Below are 23,795 nucleotides of genomic sequence, written 5' to 3' on the forward strand. Positions count from 1 at the left end.
TCTTAGCTGATTAGTACCAGTGTGTCTGGTTTGCCTACACTTGCTCATGACTGATACCTGCCTTGGGCTCACTTTATTCCCTTAAGCACATCATCTGTCTCTACAGTTTACAAAGTTCCCCTGTGTAGGTGATTCCGGCGTGCACTCTAGTGAGTTCCCCATTGGCCTTCTTGTTTTCATTTTGTATCTTTATATATCTATCTCTACAGATGTGAGTTGAAAAGATAGTGCATGAGAAATCAGAGCATGCATTTGCCTCCAATTCATATTTGGTTCCAACAACTGATCATAGGATTTTTATTATGTTGCTAGCCTCTTATTTCTCTTCATTACTTTGAGACAGAAATGCCTAGGAAGCTAACTCTTGCTTGCCTCCATAATTTATCTTCATAAAAGGAAACCGAAAGACAATTTAAGGAGGAAGCAAAGATAGTGCGGGAATTTAAACCACTTTAAATAAAGCATTAGCACAAAGTTGCTCTCCTAACATCCACAGGAGGGCCACTGATAAGATGCATTCTCTTCTCAGAAGAAACATAATTGGCTGATAAGAGTTTCCATTAGCAATTTCGATGCCTATGGTCTCAAGCTTGCAGAAATCACTTACCTTTGATTGCTCTGGAAATCCAATCAGGATAACAATAAGATGGTCTGCGATATGAGAGCCTGCATCCAGAGGTATGGGCAGGCACGGAGAGGAGGCATTTGGACACACTGCATTATGAGTGAGGGAGCCCAGGAGTAGCCAGGACAACAGACGGATGCGGGAGACACACTCAATGAATTCTTTCGGTCTAGCAGGTAGAAGGAAGTGTTAAAGGCGATTTTATGATTGCTGTTTTGTTGGGCGCTCACCAAATGCTTATTGATGGAGGGCATTAAAAGTGTGGTTTTATAGGCAATTACATACAATAAAACACCAAGGTGACAGAGTGCCAACAAAATGATGTATCTGTTTTTCTGGTTTCCTGCTCTGATCCCAGACCTTAGCTGCTTGAGAAAAGAGCAGCTTCTGGGTACACGGAATTAAAATCATTCTTCCGGGGCGCCTGGGTGGCTCAGTCGTTAAGCGTCTGCCTTTAGCTCAGGTCATGATCCCGGGATCCTGGGATCGAGCCCCGCATCGGGCTCCCTGCTCTGCGGGAAGCCTGCTTCTCCCTCTCCCACTCCCCCTGCTGTGTTCCTGCTCTCGCTATCTCTCTCTCTGTCAAATAAATAAATAAAATCTTTAAAAAAAAAAAAAATCATTCTTCCACCAACCTGGCTGCCTTTCCGACTAGCTTCTTTTTCTAAACTCTTTCTTCCCATTGGAAGGTTTGACATCCCTACTAGAGGGGAAGGAATCGAGGCAGACACCTAACACACAGCCACCCATTTTCCTGCCTTGCTGGTCATTTCCTTCCGCTGCCCTCCCGCCCTCCTTACCCCGACTGCCCACCTTCCCTCCAGCCAGGGAGCTGACTGTGCAAAATGGCAGCCACAAACCAGCCCACGCGCCCCTCTCCCTCCTGTGTCTCCTTGCGCTCCATCTCCTCTCCGCTATGGATTTTGTTCTAGCTGCAATCCAACATGCTCCTGGAAGGCAGATGCTATGTAAAGTGCTCAATAAATACCTATCGATTTATTTAACCAGTTCGAATTAAGAGTTAAAACTGCACTCCTAAGCTCCAAGTTTTCATCATCCATCAGGATATGGCTGAGGTTCTTGTTTGAGGGCAAGTTCCTTTTACTGGCAGCGTATCAGGAAGTGCTCGTGTTCAAAAATGCTGCCAGGTCAGCAAGTATGGAGATGAGGCTCGGTTCCCATCTTCCCAACCAATCACATCCTACTCCCGTAAAGCTTCGATGCATCCGTTAGCCCAGGCCACAGTACTAATAAGGGCCTTACCCTTGCTGCATTGCAGAAGGGGGATGATAGAGCCAAGGCAGATAGCGAATCACAGCTTTGTTATCTCTGTGGTTGCCCCGTGAGATTTCCATGGCTGCAATCTGAGCCAGCCCAACTTTGAGATGTCCACCAAAGGTATCTTCATGCAGAGGCTGGGAACATGTCTTCATGTGGCTCTGCAAAAGCAAATGGTGTTTCATGACTTTGGCAGAGTACCTGGAAATCTTCCAGGCCACTTGTTAAAAAGATCAGGTTGTCATTCCCTTACCTTCTAAACCACCACTCTCCAAGCATACAACCCATTTAAACTTCTTCAATGGCTTCCCATTTTTCTTAGGATAAAGGGGGGGAAAATTCCTTAGCATGGACTAAAAAGCCTAGGATGATCTAGCTACTGCAGACCTCTGCATCTTACCCCTTCATCCCAGCTACACTGGCTCCCTCCCATTCCTGGCCTTTGCTCATGCTGGTCTCTCTGCCCAAAATACTGTCCCTGCCTCTCTTCACCCAATTAACTGCTATTCATTGTTCAGATTTTAGCTCAAATGTCCGTTCCTCCAGGAAGCCTTCCTTGACTTCCCTGACTAGGTCATATCATCCTATGGGAAGTTCCTATACCACTGTTTTACCCTCTTTCATAGCAGTTGTGAAAGTCACACTTTTACTTTATCTTGTATGAAATTTTCATTAAAATTGGCCCCCACTACCAGACTATAAATTAAACGAACACGGCTACTGTGTCTTTTTGCTCATTGTCGCATCCCTGCTTGCCCAGAACAATGCCAGGCATCTGACAGGTGCTCAATACATATTTGTTGAATTAATGTAGAAAAACTCCTTTTCACAGTGTGACTTAGTGGAAAGACCACTGAACTAGAAATTGAGACCTAGGTCCCAGCCCCAGTTTTGCCCTAATTAGTCACATGGCCTTAGTCAAGCTTTTTGCCCTTTCTGATCTGCCTCCTAATTAATCTATGTCAAATCGGAGGGTTGAATTATATCTCTAGTCCCCAACCTTTTGATCATCATGGATCCTTCTTATTGTTTTTCTCTGTATTTTGAAAATGGCTATAAAACTAACTAAAATGTTTAGGGAACAATGTTTCCTCTTATTTACACTTGATATCAAAGTCATTTGGGTGTGGACAACCCAGACTCAGCGGTCAGTGACCAGTGCGTGGTCAAGCACCAGGGGAGCCTGCTTAGGAATGCCTGGGTTCAGATACCATGAGAAGTCAGCAGTTTAAATTCTGGTTCTACTTTCCACCTAGCATTTGCAAATCCATCCCTATCCCAAGAAACACTTGGATCATCTGAGCAGAGTCTGGAAACGGTTGGGCGATGGAGGAACCGCATTTGTAGCTGATGACCTTCTGGGATGACTAGATCCTGTTTATCAAGAAGGAATCATTTACTGCGAGCTTGCAATCTGGCCGCTCCTTGGACCGTGTTTGGATCCCCTTCTGCCCTCTGTCCAGGGCCTTCCCCAAATCTCTGAGACTATCAATCTTTTAGCTCCCTAGTTGACTCATGGCGGGGAAGTTGACTTGTATCAGCCATTCACCCGACCCTGCAAAGCAATCAGTCAGGAACCTTGACAACTTCACTGGGATTCTGTCCACATGCAAATCAGATTTTGTTCTATTCCTTGTCTTTATTTCCTTGAAGAAGAGAGCTTTGATGCAGATAACCATGAAAGGCTTACGTTTGCATAATGTGTTACGGTTCACAAAAGTCTCTTCACATGCACAACACCACGCCAAACCTCGTAACCATTGGCAAAGGTAGATGTTAGGCTTGTCTTGCAAAGGAGGGAAGGGAGGCTCAAGGTAGTTAAGTGACACTACACGGCATAGTGAAAAGAGAATGACCGGGAGCCACTGGAGTCTTGGGTCAACCCTGACTCCACCGCTTAGCAGCAGGACCACCTTGAGCAAATTACTGTATCACCCCGGGCCTCAGTCTCTACATCTGTAGAATGGGGACCACGCTTTACCAGGGGCATCGTAAGAACGGAATCAATGGCAAAATGAAAGCTGTGCACATCACTCCTGCCATGGAAACAGCCTTTCCGTTCTCTTTTGCCTCTTTGCACAGCCTGAAAACCCAGTGCTTCAGACCCCCAAGAGTCTGGGTTTGGTAGGACCGCGGCTGCCGGAGGAAGCCTCTTACCTTGAGTTTGGTGAGCGTGTGCATGTCGGCCATGAAGTCCAGCACCTCACTGATATACTGCCGCACACACTCCATCGCGGCAGTCCCACACTGAAACACAAGGACAACGCTGGGGGCGCCTTCACCGTGGCCCTGACTGCAGTCACTGTCTTGTTCTGGCTTCACGCTGTTTACTAACAAGCTGTTTCAGTTTCTGGAGCTCTGACTCACTCCGTTACTCTCCAGAGTCTGTGACTGTCTGCCCACAGTTTAGACAAAAACTGATAAAAGGCTGGTGGCGAGGCGCTAAGACAGCCCAGGCGAGACAGGAGTTAACCTGCTTTTTCTCCACTGGGGGATCGAACCGGGTTTTGTGTGCTTGTTTTTACACTGGCCTGGATACACAGATTTAGCCTTTGTAAAAGCCATTAGGATCAGAGTCCTTATGACATGAATCAACCCTGAAACTACACTAACCCTTATCACTCTGGGGAGTCTTAGATACGCACCAAATACATGCCACCTAATTCTGACACCAGAAGCTCGAACCTTTTCCCATCAAAAAACGAAAAGCATAGAAACAGACTTCATGTGTGCTGAAAGAGTCCAAGATTCTTATATTCAAGTCACTTGCGATTTAATGCCTTATGCACAGTAGGCGTGCAATGAAACAGATAAATGTATGCTTTATGCTTGCTGTGTTCTTGCTAGGGATAAAAGAGAGAGAGAGGTGAAATGATCCTCTTCCCCCTGCACCAGCAGCCTGTTTGGGAAGTTTTCAAGGGAAAGAAAGCACACTTGTGTCCCCCATTATTAAATGGCATAAACCTGCCCACGGCGATGCAGTGAATTTAGGATTTTAAGCAAAGAAAAGGCAAATGAACAGACAAGCTGCTCCATGAAAGCTCTATGAGCGAGCCCACACATCGGGCTGGGTATAATGTGGATCAAAAGCAGGCCGTCTTTGAAGCCATCTGAATACTACGCTAAGGCCTTTCTTGGCTTTCTTTTGGAAAATCTGGAACATCAGAGACTTAACTAGCTCCCCCAGTGGCGCTCATTTTCCCATATGCATGTAAATTTGCACAGCCCTGAACTATCTCACCTTCTATCTCTTCTAGAATGTTACGCCTGTCAGTTCCTCTGACACGATAACAAACAGTAAAATAAGGTCATTGGCAGCGCTGTCAGAGTGTTTTCCCAGCATCTCATATGTTCTACGGTTTTCTTCTTTTAATTTAAATCAAGGGAAGGAATTATAAAAGGTTATTGTGTTCCTGCTTTTGGAATATTAATCCTTCAGTGCAAGAAAGGATTTCCCCCCGATTTATTCCATTTTCTCTGACCTTTCACATGTCATGCAAATAGGAGCATATACTCTGTTCTTTAATTTCTTGAAAAGGATTTGTTTCTTTCATAGGCAATATTTTATACCATTTCAACAAGGTAAATGTCAAAGAAAATAATTACAAGGAGCATTATGCAATATTTGTCTTCTCACTTTGAATTTCAAAAAATGAGAGCGGAGAATTTACTAATATCCAGTTACTTTTGCTCCAGAGACAGCACCTACATCTAATAAAAGCTTTAAAATACAGGATCATCTTAGCCATCTACACTTATAAAACAAAGCATATCATTTCCAATCCCCCCCACCCACCTTTTTTTTTTAATTACTTTGCAAAATGTAAGCATAACCTTAAGTGTGTTGTTTTTTTTAAAAAGTGAAAAACATAACGAGTCAAGTTCTACTTGTTTCAGAAGGCCCATATTTATTTCAATAGGGAAACTGATGATAAGGTACTGAAAAAGCAGCCGAAACTCAAAAACATGAATGAAAGTGAATCATACCCAATTCTTCCTTGAAACTCGTATCTCATTTCAAAGTTATGTTTCTTACATTACAAAAGTAACACATGTTCAATGTGGAAAACTTGGGAAATAGAAATTAACAAAAAGGAGAAGAATCACACAGTCCTAATTCCTGTCCTCCACTTGTGAGATGGTCACTATGGATATTTCCTTCCGTTTTTTTGAACACATACAACATACACATATACATATAATTTTCATAAGGCTGGGATCATTTTTTCTAGCCTGCTTTTAAATTAAATCCATCATAAGCATTTTCCAATTAATTATTCTTTGAAAACGTGATTTGGTAGCCACATAATAGCCTATTTTATAGAGGCACCTTACTTTATTTAAACATACACTAATATTAGTCAACACCAAAAAAAACCCAAAACCACTCTGATTAAAAAATGGGCAGAAGACATGAATAGACATTTTTCCAAAGAAGACATCCAGTTGGCCAACAGACACATGACAAGATGCCCCAACATCACTCATCATCAGGGAAATGCAAATCGAAACTACAAGGAGATATCACCTTACACCTGTCAGAATGGCTAAAAAAAAAAAACAACAACAAGAAATAACAAGTGTTGGCAAGGATGTGGAGGAAAAGGAACCCTTGTACAGTGCTGGTGAGAATGTAAACTGGTACAGCTACTGTGAAACAGTATGGAGGGTCCTCAAAAAATTAAAAATAGAAACACCGCATGATCCCAAAATTCTACTACTGGCTATTTATCCAAAGAAAACAAAAACACTAATTCTAAAAGACACATTCACCCCTATGTTTATAGCAGCATTATTTATAGCCAAGATGCGAAAGCAATTTAAATGTCTGCCAATGGATGAATGGATAAGGAAGATGTGGTGTGTGTATACACACACACACACACACACAGGAATATTACTGAGCCATGAAAAGGATGAGATTGTGTCATTTGAGACAACACGGATAGACCTAGAGGTATCATGCTAAGTGAAATAAGGCAGACTGAGAAAGACAAATACCATATGATTCCATTCATATGTGGAATCTAAAAAAAAAAAACAGTGAGTAAACAAACAAACAAAAAGCAGAAGCAGACCTATAAACACAGAGAGCAAACTGATGGTAGCCAGAGGAGAGGGGAGTGGGGGTGGGCAAAATGAGTGAAGAGAAGTGCAAGACACAGGCTTCCAGTTATGAAATGAGTAAGTCACAGAAATAAAAGGCAGAGCATAAGGAATACAGTCAATGATACTGTACTAGCCTTGTGTGGTGATGGACAGTTGAGGAATGCCAACACTGAGCAGAGCATAACATAGAAACTTGTGGGATCATCATGCTGTCCACCAGAAATTAATGTAACATTGTATGTCAATGATACTCAAAATAAAAGTTTTTAAAAAAACAATACACTCATGTTAGGTCTTAATTTTGTTTCCATATTTTTACTATTTTAAATGCTACTCTAATAAATATTTTCCTTATGTGTATATTAAATTATTTTTTCCAATATCGTACTAGAAGTAAACTGTCAAACTGTTCTTTGGCAAGGTTGTACCATTTTTCACTACCACCAGCAGCTTATAAAAATGCTTGTTTCATATCATCAGCAAGTTTAATCATTAAGAAAGACCTGCCGATTTGCTAGCTGATTTTAATTTTTATGTTTTTAAATATTTTAATACTTTGTATTAATTTATAGTACACTGATTGCTAGTGAGGGTAAAAGGCATATTCTGAATGGCTTACTGGGCACTGGAAAAGGTTCTACATATGGATCCTGTAACTGTTTTTGCTTTTCTGTTGTTATTGGAATGTTTGTCTTTTACTTGTTGATTTCAACAAAATTTTTATTTATTAGGGATATTATTTTTTAAGCTATCATGTAGGTAGTAAATACGGAGTTTTAAAGAATTAAACAATAAGGAAACTAGTGGGTATGCAGCAGAAACTGGCTAAGTCCTCACAGAACTGCTTCTCTTCTTCCCTCGCATGCATCTAGACCAAATTTCCCACCATCCCTTGCAGTCAGGAATGGCCATATGACAGTTCTAGCCAACAGAGTGTGAGTAGAAGAAATATGCGTCATTCAGACCTGGCCCATGAAAACTTCCACGTACCATATTCTCTTCTCTTTCCCACCCACCAGTTGATTGCAGAGGACTGCCCATCAGAGAAGGAACCTGACCCCCACCTTTCATGTGGAAGTCCTCCTCCTTCTAATCTGGACACCCATTTAAACTTTATATGAGCAAACAATCAACTTTTTGTGTGTTAAGTGGCTGGAAATTCATCTCATGGCATCCTCCATCACCCTAACTGCTATTAAGAACTCTTTAAAAAAACAATAGTCTAGGAATTCTTCCCAAAAATATATTATAAAGAAATAGTCTCAAATATGGACAAAGATTTAAGCACAAAGATGTTTCTCACATATTAGTTACAATTGCAGAATATTGAAAATAATGAAAATACCCCAAAATAATTAATGTTTGCTAATATACACACTAGGTAATGTTTACTTAGCATGACTCGAGGTCTGGCATCATGCTAATAGGCTTTCCATGCATTGTCTCACTCCATCCCCAAACTAGACATTGGGCCCTATTATATCCCATTCTATAGATAACACAAATCAAAGAATCATAGATTAAATAACTTTCCTGATCACACAGCTAGTAAATGGCAGACCTCAGACTCTGGTGTGAGTCTAACCCACATGCACTTAACCACTATTCTATGGTGCGTTCACATGAGGTAATAACGCTGCATCCATCAAACTTTGGGGATAATGCTTAGGACATATGAAGCCAAAACCACATCTAAATCATAAATTCACTAGGTTTAAAAAACATGCATAGAAAAAGTGAAAGAAAATACGTTAATATGTTGGCAATAAAACTATCTCTGGGCTGAGTGATTGTTACTTTTCCTCTGTCATAAAATTTTTCCACATCAAAAAAAAAATTAAATAACCAGTATTTAAAAAAAATAATGTTTAGCATTGGGGGTAAAACTGGTATACTTGTAAATTAATAAAACCCTTTTAGAAAACAATATGAGAATACATACCATTAAGACATTCCTACTCGCTGACTAAAGAATTTATGCCAAGGATATAATTCAAAATAAACATGAGGATGGTCTTTATAGGAACATATATATACTAGCAATGAAAGTGGAAAGTAAATAAATTTCCAACAATATGGAAATAAGCAAATTAGCATACTGAATAGATCAAAGTATGAAAAAATTTTCTAAAACAACAGAGTTCTAATTGTAAGGCAGAGGGATTATAGGTGATCTTTTTTCTTTAAAATTTACTCTACTGAAAATTTAATTTTTTTTTCAATTAACAATGAATATCTCTAAAGTTTCTGAGTTTCATTGCAACTTGCTCTCAGTGTTATTGTGGTTTCTCATCTTCAGCCCTGTTAGTGGCAATCTTAACCTATTTTACCAAATAATTCACTAGTTGATAATAATGGGAATTTTTTTTTTTTAATTTTCAGAGGAAATAGTACAAAGGAAACCAACGTATCACAATGTTTATTTCTTTCCGGCAGTAGTTAAATTGAATTGTTTAATAGGAGCCAGACTAAGAAAACTGATTCTAGAAAAACTGAACTGTAATCAAATGTATTTTGTATGTCTGGTAATTTCTTTCCTCCCCTTAACTAGCTGCTTCAGTTTTACTCATGTCTCCTGGAATTAAAAGTTTCCAGGGGCTGGGATTAATTGAAATTTTCACTAGTGTTCTTTTTAAAAAAAAAAAAATGCTAATATGTTCTCAATTTTATAGTTTTTTTTTCTATCAAGAGTGAACCAGGACACAGACCCAAAAATACCTATTCACTAAATGGGGAAATGAGAAGAAATATAAAATGTAGACAATTAATTCAGTCAGGACTTACTCCAGGTACGGAGGCAATCATCTGCTTGCTCAGGATTGTTGACTCAGCTAGTTTGGTTCCAGCATCTGCACAAATAAACTAATAAGAAATTGAAAGCATAATTACTTTTAAGAGCACTTAGACAATAATTAGTTATTTATAGTTTTATTAACTCAGTTTAAATTCGTTAGTGTTTACTCTCATGACAATCTGCCCTGGATATATGGGGTTTGCTAAACATGACAGTTTGTGCCTATCAGAAATTCAGTCGAGTGGTACTGAGATTAACACACAGATTCTTACTTTACCCAGACAGCTAAGAGGCACTGGAATGGTGCATTCAATCAAGGGAGAAAGGAAAGACGTCAACACTATCAGATTTATTCTGAAGTTACTCTATTTATTCTTTAGTACTTCTTGACAGTTCCTGAATTCACATAGATTTTTTCCAGACTTCATCATTATATCACACATTTAAAATGAAGACAGAAAAACAATCAACCTCATTGTGAGTATTCTACCTGTTTCTTCCCATCCGAGGCCCCTCAGTTGCTGGTCTTGCCTCTCTCACGTCACCCACACCCATCCTCTGTGCTGATAATGACCCTCACCCCTGTCCTTGCCTCACGGTACTTTTCACACACTTCCCCTGTAACAGTCACGACACTAGACTGCAGTGACCTAGGAGTCTGTGTTGCAACCCCCTACGAGCTCTCCAGGGGCACAGACTCCATTCACCTGCCCCGCAGAACTAGCTTCCTGCTTGACATCATGGAGGGGCTCAGCAAAACCATGTGAAATGAATCAATGAATCAATTATGACAAGATCATGATGGGGATGGATGTGCCAGGTTACGATTTAATTTGCTTCATTACAGATGTTTATAGGTGTTTCCCACTTAATCCAATACCCAACTGTGTATTAATGGTCTCAGGAAAAAAAGTTAAACATGAAGTCTGCAGAGTTTGCTATGAACGATTAAGTCCCGCTTAATTTCCCTTGCCTGGTCTCTGGCCAGTGGCCCCAACAACTCTGGGATCCAAAGCTGCTGTTACGCATAGTTCAGTGGCTCTGGAAGAAAAGCTTTGACACTGACAGTTCTTCCTACCCATTCCACTCTCACACTGGAAGAAAAGTTAGGTAGGTCAAGATGATGGGTCCTGCGAGGCAGGTTAGGTCCCTGGCAAACTGGGGAGAAGTAATACAGGCTCGGGTCATAGAGAAAAGCTCAAGGGGGTCTGATAAAAAACAGAAACCAGCATACTGTCAGGCTAATCAGGGCTCAGAATCAGAGCATTAATAGGTAGCGGGTTTTGGCTAACAATGCAGAGATTTTGGCCAAAGACCTTCTGAGGCACCCTGAGCCTTCTTGTTCAAGGCCTTGTTCAAGAGCTGGTCTTCAAGCGCAGTCCTCCAGGAGGAGTATTTCGTCACAGAACTGAGCTGGGGGCCAGAGGAGAGCGAGCACAGCTGTCTCTGACAGCCACATGGCAGGAGTAGATGCGTATCTCCACTCCTCATTCACACACAATCATCTCCATTTGCCTCAAATATAGTTACAGAAAGCTGAAGAATCTCTTTGGCCATGAACTCTGACTCTGGCAAAGAAAGTACCAGTTAGTAACATCCAGGGAACACTTAAAATTTTCCATTATTTTATTCAGGAATGCTTACCACTTGGACTTATTCCTAATATAAGTAAAAGGAAATAAATCAGGATTTTTTTTTTTTTTTTTTAAAAGGAAAGCCTAAAACTTTGGCCAGAACCTCTCAGTAAAAAAGTAAAATATTGGATGGAAGTACATGGTCAAAAGAAGAAACAGTTCCAACCTCCTAGCAGATACTGCATGTTCTCCCATAAAGTGTATTTTTTTTTTGAAGATTTTTTTTTATTTATTTATTTGAGACAGAATGAGAGAGAGAGAGAGCACATGAGAGGGGGGAGGGTCAGAGGGAGAAGCAGGCTCCCCGCCGAGCAGGGAGCCCGATGTGGGACTCGATCCCGGGACTCCAGGATCATGACCTGAGCCGAAGGCAGTCGCTTAACCAACTGAGCCACCCAGGCGCCCCATAAAATGTATTTTCAAAAGCTATCTGAGTCTGCAATCTAAGACAAACTACTTAGAACTGAGTTTCAAAACCTCTGTCAGGATACCAACATTTTAATTAATTTCTTTACAGCAGAAATGAGAGCCAAAAGCCCAGGGGAGGACAGAAGTACATACAAGTGTGAGGGAAGGGAAGCTCAGACAGAGAGGATGCTCTGCGGTGGTTTCAGGCCTATGGCCCCCTAATGTGTGCTTCCATGGCCTGGCTGTGCCCTTGAGAGCAAGAGAAGATCAGTGGAGAAGCAAAACTTCAATGTCTCTATCTCCCTTCAGAAGAAGCCCTTCTCGCCTCCCATATTCAGCAAAGCTGAACGAGTAGCATCATGGAAGTAGATAGTCAGTCATATCACGTCCTCAATGGGAGGTCAAGTTAAAATGTCTGTTTTGCAGTAACTCTTAGAAGTCAAAATTAATCAAAAATCACCCATCTACCATTTGTTTTTTATCAATGCATTTAAACCCAGTGTAATTTTGGGGGCGCCCGGCTGGCTCAGTCAGTAGAGCATGCAACTCTTGATCTCGGGATTGTGAGTTCAAGCCCCATGTGTGGTGTGGAGTTTACATAAAATTTTAAAAATGTTTTTTAAAAAATAAAAATAAATAAATCCAGTGTAATTTTCACATAATATGTACAACTAAAACCTTAATAAACGCTTCTGTTTTTTTACACAGCTGCCAACCATGAACTGCAATACCCCATTCGGATTGTACAGAATTGTTCACAATATAAAGATATAACTAAAACCAGAGAGGGAAAAGATGTTTTTCACAGAGGGAAGAATTCCACACTTTGAGACAGAAATATGCCTAATGAAACATGCACTCCCGCACGAACACAAAAGAACACAAAAGAAACACGACATCTATTATGTGTCATTGTTAAATTCATTATCAAAATGAGACTCAAAATAATATCTCCACCTCTCACCCAGAGAGTGATCAGATTATTAGTAACTCAACTAATAATAATAACTCCACGTCAATAGTAATCCGTGACTTAAAGACAACAGCCATCCCTCCGCATGTCTTTGTCCTCCAGCCCACCACGAACCTATCTTTAAAAGCGAATGTTTCACCCACACAGTTTCTCACGCTAGACTGTGCAGGTATATCCCACACAGTGGGAGAGCCACGTGCAAATTAGCAGAATGTCTACTCTTGACACATAATAGGAGTTGAGGAAATGCTTTTTGATTTGGGCTTATATAGCCTTTACAGAGGCTTTTAATGAGTTACCACTCTATTATGAAGACTCTGCTTTAATCCCAGCGAGAGAACACTTATAATAACCTATTACACATAAGCTATCTACAGCCGACCAGCGGAAAAGAAGAGGTTGCTGGTGAAAGCAAAAATGTCCACGGGTCTGAACGAAAACAAGATAGGGCATCTGTCCAAAGTTCTGAAGAACTATGCCCTGCTGGTCGACGATCTAGATTCTGAAGAACACACATATCTTTTTCAATTTGGCAAATTCTTTCCTATCTCCGAGCCTCTTTTCTTGAAAAAGTAAAGAATCCACTTGCAGGGCGCCTGGGTGGCTCAGTCGTTAAGCATCTGCCTTCGGCTCAGGTCATGATCCCAGGGTCCTGGGACTGAGCCCCACATCGGGCTCCCTGCTCCGCAGGAGGCCTGTTTCTCCCTCTCCCACTCCCCCTGCTTGTGTTCCCTCTCTCGCTGTATCTCTCTCTGCCAAATAAATAAATAAAATCTTTAAAAAAAAAAAAAAAAAGAATCCACTTGCACATCTAAGGACTCCTGACCTGATACACAAGTCAAAATAAGTACTAGGAGCCATGGCTAGACGACACAGTGAACAGGTGGGAGATTTCCCATGATACCGGGCCTCCAGAAGGAATTTCTAAGAATTAAAAAACCAACTGGTACATACTCTACCTTGAACCATTTAAAACTTGGGTGGCCCCACATCCCTTGGGTAAATGTTCCATTGTTCTTTAAGGGCAGAGTACGTGGTAAACAACAAAGATATCATCTATCTATGAGAAGAATGTTAAAGGCTCCACGTCTGTGAACTCATCTACCCAGTCCATGATTAGAGAAACAATAATGGAAATACCCTAGTGGTCCCTGTGGGAGGAAAGAATGAAAGGAAAACCCAAGGCCTGAGCAACTGACTCTGTCACTAATGCAGTCAGGGGTCATTCAGGATGGATCCCTGGGGGAGTTTTTCATTCCAATGCATGCTTTCCTTTCTGTTTCCAAGTTGCATTTTCAGTTAAACAAAACCACTCCCACAGCCATCAGATGATGGTTGCTGATATCTGTAGAGGAAGTCACTGTTGGCCCCAGACAGATTATCTGTCCGTACCGTGAGCCTGGTCTTCCAGGTGCCAGGAACTGATATTCCTTCAGTAAGGATGAAAGCTTCTCTCAGACTCCAGACTAGATTCTCTGGTCTAAGAGAAGCTACCAGACAACAGGCTATCACCTCCACCATCGTCCAGAGAACACCTGCAGGAACCCTGCAGTCAAGGGCAAGAAATAAAGGAACTGGGAGAACCTACAGAAAGATGTCCTATTCATAGAGACAAAAGATGCTTCTCCCTCAGCCCATGAGGGGCCCCATGGAGGACCTCTCTCCTTGCCTAAGGAGGAACCACTGGGCAGATAAGGAAACTACCTCTGTTTTTTCAAGTGTGCTTAACTTTTATTTCTCTCAGTAATGAAAATGGTTTATTCTAAGAGTATATAGAACAAAAATGTATTACTTCAAAATGGTGTACTGTTTAACATTTTTTCATCGGGAAGATTGAAACATTATTCATAAAGTCGTTTCTCATGGGCATGACCCCAAAGTGTCTCTGAAATACCTCTCCAAGTTAAATAATTTTACAACTTGATTCTTAACATTTAATGATTCCATGACAAATACATACTTGTTCTAAAAAGATGAAGATGGTATTTATTTGAAATGGTATATGAGAATCCGAAAAACACATTCAGAGCAATCTACTCTTTGGGGCTTCTTTATTCCTAAAGCTAATTTGTTTTTGTTATTTATTCACCTAGTTGTGATGCACTAATCACTGTTTTCATGGTTTCCTTAAGCAATGGGCAATTTGAACTGTCAGTGTTCTTTTGCTGTCTTGTGACAAGTGCTTATTAGGGTTGACTAACGTACTTCACAGAAAACCAGCCCCCAGCAGCAGTCACGGCATGGGGTGCTAGACCCCAAGAAGATCAGCCAGACGGATCAGCTCTGCTCAAGACTGAGGGCAATGAAGGGAACGTTCTCCGAGGGGAGCAGGAAAGCACTATTAGGGCTGGAAACCTAGGCTGTTTGCAGGTGCCCATCTGGAACACTATCCACCACCTGAGCCGGCCACCCCCTCTGCTCTAGCACTTTCCATACTGTGCACACTTCCAGTAGAGCGGTTAGCACGTTATTGGGATAGGGTTTATGTCTTTTATACCGCCATATCCCCAGAAACCTAGCCCAACACAGGTGGTTGGTAAGAAGCCAGTGACTCCCATTCACTGTCAGCCTGCTAGCTTAAATCCCTCATGGGCCTTTCCCCCTAAGCCCAGTCCACCTGCCCTCTTCTCCAAACTAGTGTGGATCCCTTTCACCCTTATGGTCAGTTTGTGTCCAAGGTGCTTGAACTCAAAAGCAGTGAAGCTGCTGCAGCTGAAGCAGGAGGGGCTGGCCAGGGGCAATCCCCCGGAAGAGCTTCAAAGTCAGCCCCTCCTTAGGAACATGGGTACTTCCTGGCTGTGATTTGTCTTCCGTCTTCCTCTTAGGTTGTCTAGCGTCCTGGTACAATGCGAGCCGTTTTGTTTTGCTACATTATGCCCGACATTCATTGCTGGCATTGGCCAGCGATCAGTGCTCTCAGAGGGCTTCAGGGTGCCCTGGAAAGCCAGACCAGGGCTCACTGAGAGCACACCAACTTCTCACTAAATCTCATGCCTTTGAGAAACGTTCGATTCTGGTTCTAGGGATTAGGAGTCTGTGGTGGGGGAGGAGGGAGACCAGTAGTAGATATTAAATGCTAAGGGACAGCTGTTGTTCCTCCTCGTCTCCCAGGGAAACTGAACTTCTGCACATACCTCAATGCCCACACAGTCCCTCTTCCACATCACTTCCTTACTCAGTGCACACCTCTGCAACTGTACCCATCACCCTGTGTTGGAAATGTCTGCTTACATGTCAACTTCGCCCACTGGATTGTAAACTCCCGGGAGGAAGGGGCCATGGCTTAATCATTTCTCCAGCACCTGGGCCAGGTTCAGGGCTCCGACTGACTTACTGAGCCTTCCTCCATCTTCCAGGCTGAGCCGGCCACCCCCTCTGCTCTAGCACTTTCCATACCGTGCACACTTCCGGTAGAGTGGTTAGCACATTATTGGGATAGGGTTTATGTCTTTTATACCGCCATATCCCCAGAACCTAGCCTGACACAGGTGGTTGGTAAATATTTGTAGTGGGAGATACTACTGAATAGTCAATGAGGCTATTTGTCAATAGTCAACGGCGCCAGCTGATGGAAGACCTCATAGCTCAGGTCAGTGCAGGTTTTCAGTGTAGGGAGTAATCTGATAAAAAGCAGAGTTTGAGCAAAATTCCTTTAGTCAGCCAGAGGCCAGAAGCCTGCATTTGTGTGGAGAGAGGGGAAGGCAGTACAAACAGCTAGGAGCTGTCAAGGTGAGAGGGGCCAGGAGCCTGACGAGGCTGTGCTCCACACTGAATAGACCCTGGTGGATGCGGACACCACTTATGTCAGCTGTGTGGTCTTGGGCAAGTCACTGAACCCCCCTGAGCCCCAGTCTCTCACCTGCGACACAGAACTAATACCTCCCATGGTTGTAAGGAGTAAGTGAGGGGAGGATTAAAGTACCCAGCATGCTGCTTGGCACACCATGCTTATGACCTTTCCTTCTCCCTCATCTCTCCCAATGGCACCCCAGGTACCTAAGATTCAAGGACACTTGTCTAGTTCTTTGATATCAAGCTCCCATTGTCCCCTGGTCATTTAACCTCAACCTTGTAGGCCCAGACTCTGAGATTGATCTTCATGCTCATCAGGAAGAAATAAAACAGCTGTGACTCGTTTCCTGAGCACTTTGCACAAAGGCAGTCTGAATGATACCCTGGTCCCAGGCGTAGTGCATGGCCACGTCTTTAAGTCTAGCCTTGGAGTATGAGGTGGGGTCCCAGTCTACCTGATCCCCTGCTAACTTCTCTAGCGTACCAGCCTGCTTTTCTCAACTTCATCCTCAGGTCATTATCCCTAAATGTATTCCACCTTCCTGTTAAAGCCTCCCCCCATTGCTTGAAGCCAGTCAGCCCCTGGTGCTGAACCCCAACCTCATAAAAGACACCCACCAGTTCTTGGTGGCCTAGCTCAAATGCCACCTCTTTCATGAAGTCTTCCCTGGTTTCACATTATATGAGATGGGATGCCTCCTGCTCTTAACTCCCCACCAGGACTTTGTTTATATAGTTCTCTCTCACAGCACTAATCAGAGCCTATCATGTGTGATAAAAACTTGCACACTTGTCTAAGATGCTGAGCTAAGGATGCCAGGGATGGAGGGCTTCAGCCCCTCATCAGCAACCCTACAGCCAAAAGCATTAACTCGGTAAGTTCTCCAGAACCTTCTTTGTATGCATTCAAGCCCTTCTGCCTCGGGGCTCCTATGGGTGCTGGTGCTTTTCACCTCCACCTGCCACCCTGGCTGGACTCCGTACGTCCTGCCACTTGATTGTCTGTGGTCGGGCCCACCCTCACCTTCAATTCTGCTTCATGGAGATGTGGCGACCCATCCATATGGACATGACTCTGCAACCAGACCTCAGCCTAGTCCCCCATCTGTGGCTTTATCAGTCCCCTACCAGCTCCGGTAGCCATTCATGAGTTGCCCTCTGACCTAACCAGGTGTAAATTTCTTGAGGGCAGAAATTAGTGTCCCCTTCTTCTTTGGCCCCTCACAGCACTAGTTGCACTGTAGGAACAAAATAAATGCTCCCTTTCTGTCTTTCTTAGCCAGTGGAAGTGCCAAGGGCGTAATATTACTTCAGTCATGGCTCATATAAGATAGATTAGTTCTCATTTCCGGGAGGAGTTATTCGATTTGTGCATATGCTCCACACCTTTCTTAATTTTTCCAAACATGGTGGATCTTGTGGTAAGTATTACAAACAACACAGAAGCCCACCTGGACAAGCAGGAGGAGGTTTGTATCTGGTAAAGGGGATTTGAGCTTCAGGGCCTGCAGGAGCTCCAGAACAACACTACGAGACAAGTAGAATTTATCCCGCTCCTAAACAGAACAAAAGAGAAGAAGGTAAGCTATGTCTAAAAACTCGGTTAGAACAGATCTATGTCAAAAGAGCTTCCAAAAGATTCACAGGTTGGAAATGAAAACCAGTATTTGAAAATGCATAATGACCTGTCCTTAAGAAATAAAACTCAAACGAAAAAGAAAAAACTTTAAAGGGCATTTTTGTGTGCGTAATGAGTTTATAGAAGCACCGAGAACACATCATTCAACGGATAAGAAAAAGATAGGATATCTCTTAAATACTGAAACCACTGGATTGGGTTCTTGTTCACAGGAAATGATAAGTTCCAAGAAATGCAGAAATTAAATCGAAAAGCATTATTTCCAAAAGAAAATGATTTATTTAGAGAAAAATATATATAGCTATTTTCAGGGTCTCGTATCCTCTCTAAAGAACCCACTTTTCAAATGTGCTGCTTAAGCACGCAGAAAAATAGAGAGATGGAGTATATTATGTACTACCCCCCATCTTTGTCAAATCGCAACATGTTGATTTAACATTTTTCACAATAAATAAAACATCCCAGAGGGGTGCCTGGGTGGCTCAGTTGGCTAAGCGTCTGACTCTTGGTTTCCACTCAGGTCATGATCTCAGGGTTGTGAGATCAAGCCCCACATCAGGCTCCACACTTTGGAGCCTGCTTAAGATTCTCTTCCTCTCTCTCCTTCTGCCCCTCCCCCCACAACTCATGTGCTTGCTATCTCAAAAAAAAAAAAAAAATCACAGAAACAGTTGCAACCACCTATATGGTTGCTCTCTTTTCTTTCTACCTTCCTTGAAGTAGCCACTATTTTGAACCTGGTGCTTATGTTTTTACTACATATGCATGCCTTTGTTACAAGGTATAATATTATTTTTGCATGTCTTTGTAACTTTCTATTACAGTATCATACTGTGCATCTCTTTCTGCAACTTTTAATTTCTCACTACATTTTATTTTTGAAATTAGTCCCTATTGATACATGTAGCTCTAGTTCTTTTAACTAAATGGCTTAATTATATTTTATTATATGAACACACTGGAATTCATTGATCTATTCTCCTGTTAATAGAACATGGGATCATTTTCAATTTTGTAAGTTTTTTTTTTATTGCCAACTACAACACACATGCAGAAAAGTACGTAAGACACAAATGTGCAGATAAAATGGACTCGTATCGTCTGAACGCCAAGGTCAAAGAGCAAGCACATTGCAAGCACCTCAGAAGCCTGCTCTGTGCCCTTTCCTGATCATAACCAAGTAACCGGATCTACTTTCTTTTCTTTCTCCTCATTTTTACTCATGGTATACTGCCCTCTTGTGTGTCCAATGATCTTTGCGTGCTTAAAGTTTTATTAAAAAATTATTTCTAGGGGCGCCTGGGTGGCTCAGTCGTTAAGCGTCTGCCTTCGGCTCAGGTCATGATCCCGGGGTCCTGGGATCAAGCCCCGCATCGGGCTCCTAGCTCTGCGGGAAGCCTGCTTCTCCCTCTCCCACTCCCCCTGCTTGTGTTCCCTCTCTCACTGTATCTATCTCTGTCAAATGAATAAATAAAATCTTTAAAAGAATAATAAATAAATAAATAAATAAATAATTATTTCTAGAAATCATTCGAGGCTTGAAATGTTCTCTTCATCCAAAGAGCTCTCTGCTTTTTGCCAGGTTCCTGGAAGCACTAGCCTGGTCCAGGGTTACCTTAATAAACACACAAGCCTTGGGCGCCTGAGTGGCTCAGTTGGTTAAGCGACTGCCTTCGGCTCAGGTCATGATCCTGGAGTCCCGGGGATCGAGTCCCGCATCGGGCTCGCTGCTCAGCGGGGAGTCTGCTTCTCCCTCTGATCCTCCTCCCGCTCATGCTCTCTGTCTCTCACTCTCTCTCTCTCTCTCAAATAAATAAATAAAATCTTTAAAAATAAATAAATAAATAAACACACAAGCCTTGTAATATCTTATCTTGGGCCACCAGAGGGTGTGACACTGAGCTCAATTGGTGTGGGGACGATTTCATCTCTGGGTTATCTTTACTTTGTGGTCCTGTGCAGAATCAGACCGAGTCCCTGCTACTGAAAGTCCTGGATTCTGACTCTTGTTCCCTTCCTGGATCTTCCAGAATTGCAACTCAGCCTCTCAGTCACATCTCTGCCCTTCTGTGCTCTCCCAGATCTTAGCCTGGTGATTCATCTATATCTGGTTAGCATTTTGATGCACTGAAGTTTTCAGAAAATATTCTGTTCGCTTCTTTTTTAACTTTTTAAGTGGGAAGATAGGTTCAAATGATCTAGCCCATTATTATCAGGAGAGAAGTCTAAAATTTTTATTAAAATTATACTAAATTTATAGGTTATTTTGTGAGAATTAACTGTCTTTATTATGCTGGATCCTCATCCATGAACATGAGATCTGTCTCCATTTATTTAATGTTGTCGAATAAAACTTTCTGGTTATCTCCATAAAGTTCTTGCACATTTCTGTTAGATTTATTCTTTGTTGACACAATAAATGACATTTTTAAATACATTTAAAGTGTATTTTGTAATCATTTTAGCCAAATATTAAAGGTGGAAGATTCCTGGGTATTCATTTGTAACCAGCATCCTTGCTGAGCTCTCTCACAACAGTTATAAAAAGATGTCTACATTTCTTCAGTTCATTTGTAATTACACCACCTATGGAAAGTGAGAGTTTTATTTTTCCTTTCCAATCCTTATACATTTGATTTCTTCTTCCTATCTTACTAAATTGAGGAGGACCTACACCTGGACCATAATGAACAGAAGCAGTGATAATGGGCATTCTTGTCTTACTTAGTATTTTGAAGGGACCACATTGGCATTTCACCAGTAAGTATAACGTTTCCCAGAGGTTTCCGGTAGGCACCCTATAACAAGCTAAGTAAGTTCCCTGCTATCCCTAGTTTTACAAGAGTTATCACAAATGGATGCTGAGTTATATAGAATGCTTCTTTTGTATCTGAGATAATGATACACATTTTTCACCTTTATCCTGGTAAAATGGTGACATAAATCCATGTTCTAATATTTAACCATTCTTATATTTCAAGCAAATCCTCACTGGGCCATGAGGCTTTATTTTTTTAACACATTAATTTGCTATTATTCATCCTGAATATTTATACCTTTGGAGTAGAATTGGCCTGTAATTTTCCTTTCTCCCACTGCCCTTGTCTGGTTGGGATCAAGATTCTACTGGCCTCATAAAAGATGTTGGAAGCTCTCCCTTCTTTCGAGTCTCTATTAGTTTGCACAAAGTAGAGCTCACTCTGTTCCTTCAGTGTTTAATGGAAGTCGTCTTTAAAACTGGAACAGTTACTCATTAGTGATTCCATTTTTTTAATCATTTAGGCCTAGCCATCTTTTTTTCCTGGTTGTCGTATGTTACATTTTTCTAGAAAACTGTCCCTATTGTCCAAGATTTCAGATTTACTAGCATAGAGTTGTTCCTTTCAAAATCTCTAATATGTCTAGAGTTACATTCTCTTTTTCATTGCTGATATTCTTTATCTGGGCCTTTTCTCTGCTTCCCTTGATCAGTCTTGCCAAAGTTTTATCTATTTTATTAGTCTAACCCAAGAGCCCCCCCTTCTGGTTGTACTGATCCTCCACTGTAGCTATGTTTTCCATTTCATTAATTGTTGCTCTTATCTTTATTATTTCCTTCTTTTAAATCATCTTATAGTTACTGTTATGCTTATTTCAACTTGACTTGTTAGCTCATTTCATTTCTCTTTTTTTCCAACAGAAGTATTTAAGACTATACATTTTCTTCTAAATATCTCTGTGGCTATAGATCTCAAATTTTAGAATGTAGTATTTTCATATTTGTGTAGTTATAAATATTTTTCCAAATTCTCTTATCTCCTTTGATGTATGAATCATTTAAAAGTATATTTCAAATTTCCAAATATAGCAGGTCCCAGACACCATTAATCCATTAGTACCTTTGTATGAATTTGAAAAAGGATACATCCATACATATTAACACATACCTGCAAACCTGAGAAATGGCATGCATTTCCAGGGCCCTGCACTCAGTAGGTCTGGCTGCATGTGTGTGTACGCCCTGTCACTCACTCACACACACCCTCGGCACCATACAGGTACACATTCTACACACAGCCCACCCCTGTAAAGGGACCGGGTCAGAGTCAGAATCTGGCAGGGAGCCAGGACTTAGACATCTGACAAGAGGGGACAGTCCCCGGGGTGGTAGCTGGGACAGGGCCTAGCTGCCTACACGTGTGTGTGCCAGGAATGTGTGCACATGTGCTGTTCCCCGTGTGTTTAAGGCCCTTTGAGCTGGTGTGGCTTTATGTACAGGGTACCTATCCCAGCTGTTCTAGGACTTAACCAGGAGGCCCCAAATCTCTACACCTGCCTCAATAGTCACATAAAATGTAGTATGTCTAAGATGTAAGTGGCGTCCCCCTAGATGTGGAGCCTTCTTTAGGTCACCCTTGAACACCTATATGTGGTTATGATTTTGTTACTGATTTATAGTTTAACTGCATTGTGATTAAAGAACTTGGTCTCTTTGAAACAGATTCCCCAGTGTGTGTTAAGAATTTATTTGTAGACTGGGGTGCCTGGGTGGCTCAGTTGGTTGAGAGTCCGACTCTTGATTTCAGCTCAGGTCTTGATCTCAGGATCATGAGTTTAAGTCCCGTGTTGGGCTCCACACTTGCTGTGGAGCCTACTTAAAAAAATAAAATAAAATAAAGTAAAATAAAATAAATTAAAATTAAAATAAAAGTCTTTATTTGTGGTCTATTACCTGTCCTATGTTTACAAATGTTATGTATATGCTTTTTCTTTTTTTTCTTTTTTTTTAAGATTTTATTTATTTATTTGACAGAGAGAGACATAGTGAGAGAGGGACCTGAGCGGAAGGCAGATGCTTAACGACTAAGCCACCCAGGTGCCCCTGCTTTTTCTAAAATACATTCTCAAATTGGTGGATTCAAGATTCTTTATATGTCTATTGGATTCAATTTGCTCATTATATTGTTCAAATCTAGTAAGTCTTATTCATTTTTTATCTGCTTAATCTATTAATTACTGAAAAAGATGTGTCAAAATCTCCCATTATGAGTATGAATTTGGCAACTTCTCTTTGTAATTCTATTCATTTTTGGTTTACATGTATTAAGGCTGTATTATTAACTGCACAAGTTTTAGAACTGTCACATTTTCCTAGTGAATTGTTCCTTTTATCAATACAGGGCAACCTTTTTTATAATAATATGCTTTAACTTAAATTCCATTTACTGGTTTCAGCTTTATTTTAATTAGTATTTCCTGGTATATTTTAAAACTATTTTTCTTTCACACTTTCAACAGTGTCTTTAGATGTGTTTTAGATATATCTCTTATAAATAACACATAGCTGGATTTTAAAAATCAAATCCAAAAATTCCTGGGCCGTCTGGATGGCTCAGTCGGTTAAGCCTCTGACTCTTGGTTTCAGTCAGGCTGTGATCTCAGTGTCTTGAGATTGAGCCCTGAGACGGGCTCTGTGCTCAGCTTGGGATCTGCTTAAGACTCTCTCTCTCCCTCTGCCCCTCTCCCCCTGCCTCTCCCTCTCTCTAAAATAAATAAATCTTTTT

The 23,795-nt window shown here is 41.5% G+C and overlaps 1 protein-coding gene across 10 annotated transcripts in view; it reads right to left on the reverse strand.

The window, feature by feature from the left end:
- Nucleotides 1-23,795, reverse strand: part of UNC79 (unc-79 subunit of NALCN channel complex) — a 240,667-nt gene that overhangs the window by 16,573 nt on the left and 200,299 nt on the right. For 9 of the 10 annotated variants that reach the window (XM_081830011.1, XM_081830016.1, XM_081830010.1 and 6 more), the window contains 5 exons: nt 18,065-18,169; nt 9,797-9,874; nt 4,061-4,150; nt 1,889-2,064; nt 608-794 (listed from right to left, as the gene is read on the reverse strand). In XM_081830011.1, the coding sequence (XP_081686137.1) occupies nt 608-794; nt 1,889-2,064; nt 4,061-4,150; nt 9,797-9,874; nt 18,065-18,169 (636 nt within the window). The remainder of the gene's footprint in view (nt 1-607; nt 795-1,888; nt 2,065-4,060; nt 4,151-9,796; nt 9,875-18,064; nt 18,170-23,795) is intronic. The other variant, XM_081830012.1, reaches the window with a different exon arrangement.

Source organism: Leptonychotes weddellii, chromosome 9 (assembly GCF_054177405.1).
Source record: "Leptonychotes weddellii isolate Sample4059 chromosome 9, ASM5417740v2, whole genome shotgun sequence".
Taxonomy (NCBI): Eukaryota; Metazoa; Chordata; class Mammalia; order Carnivora; family Phocidae; genus Leptonychotes; species Leptonychotes weddellii.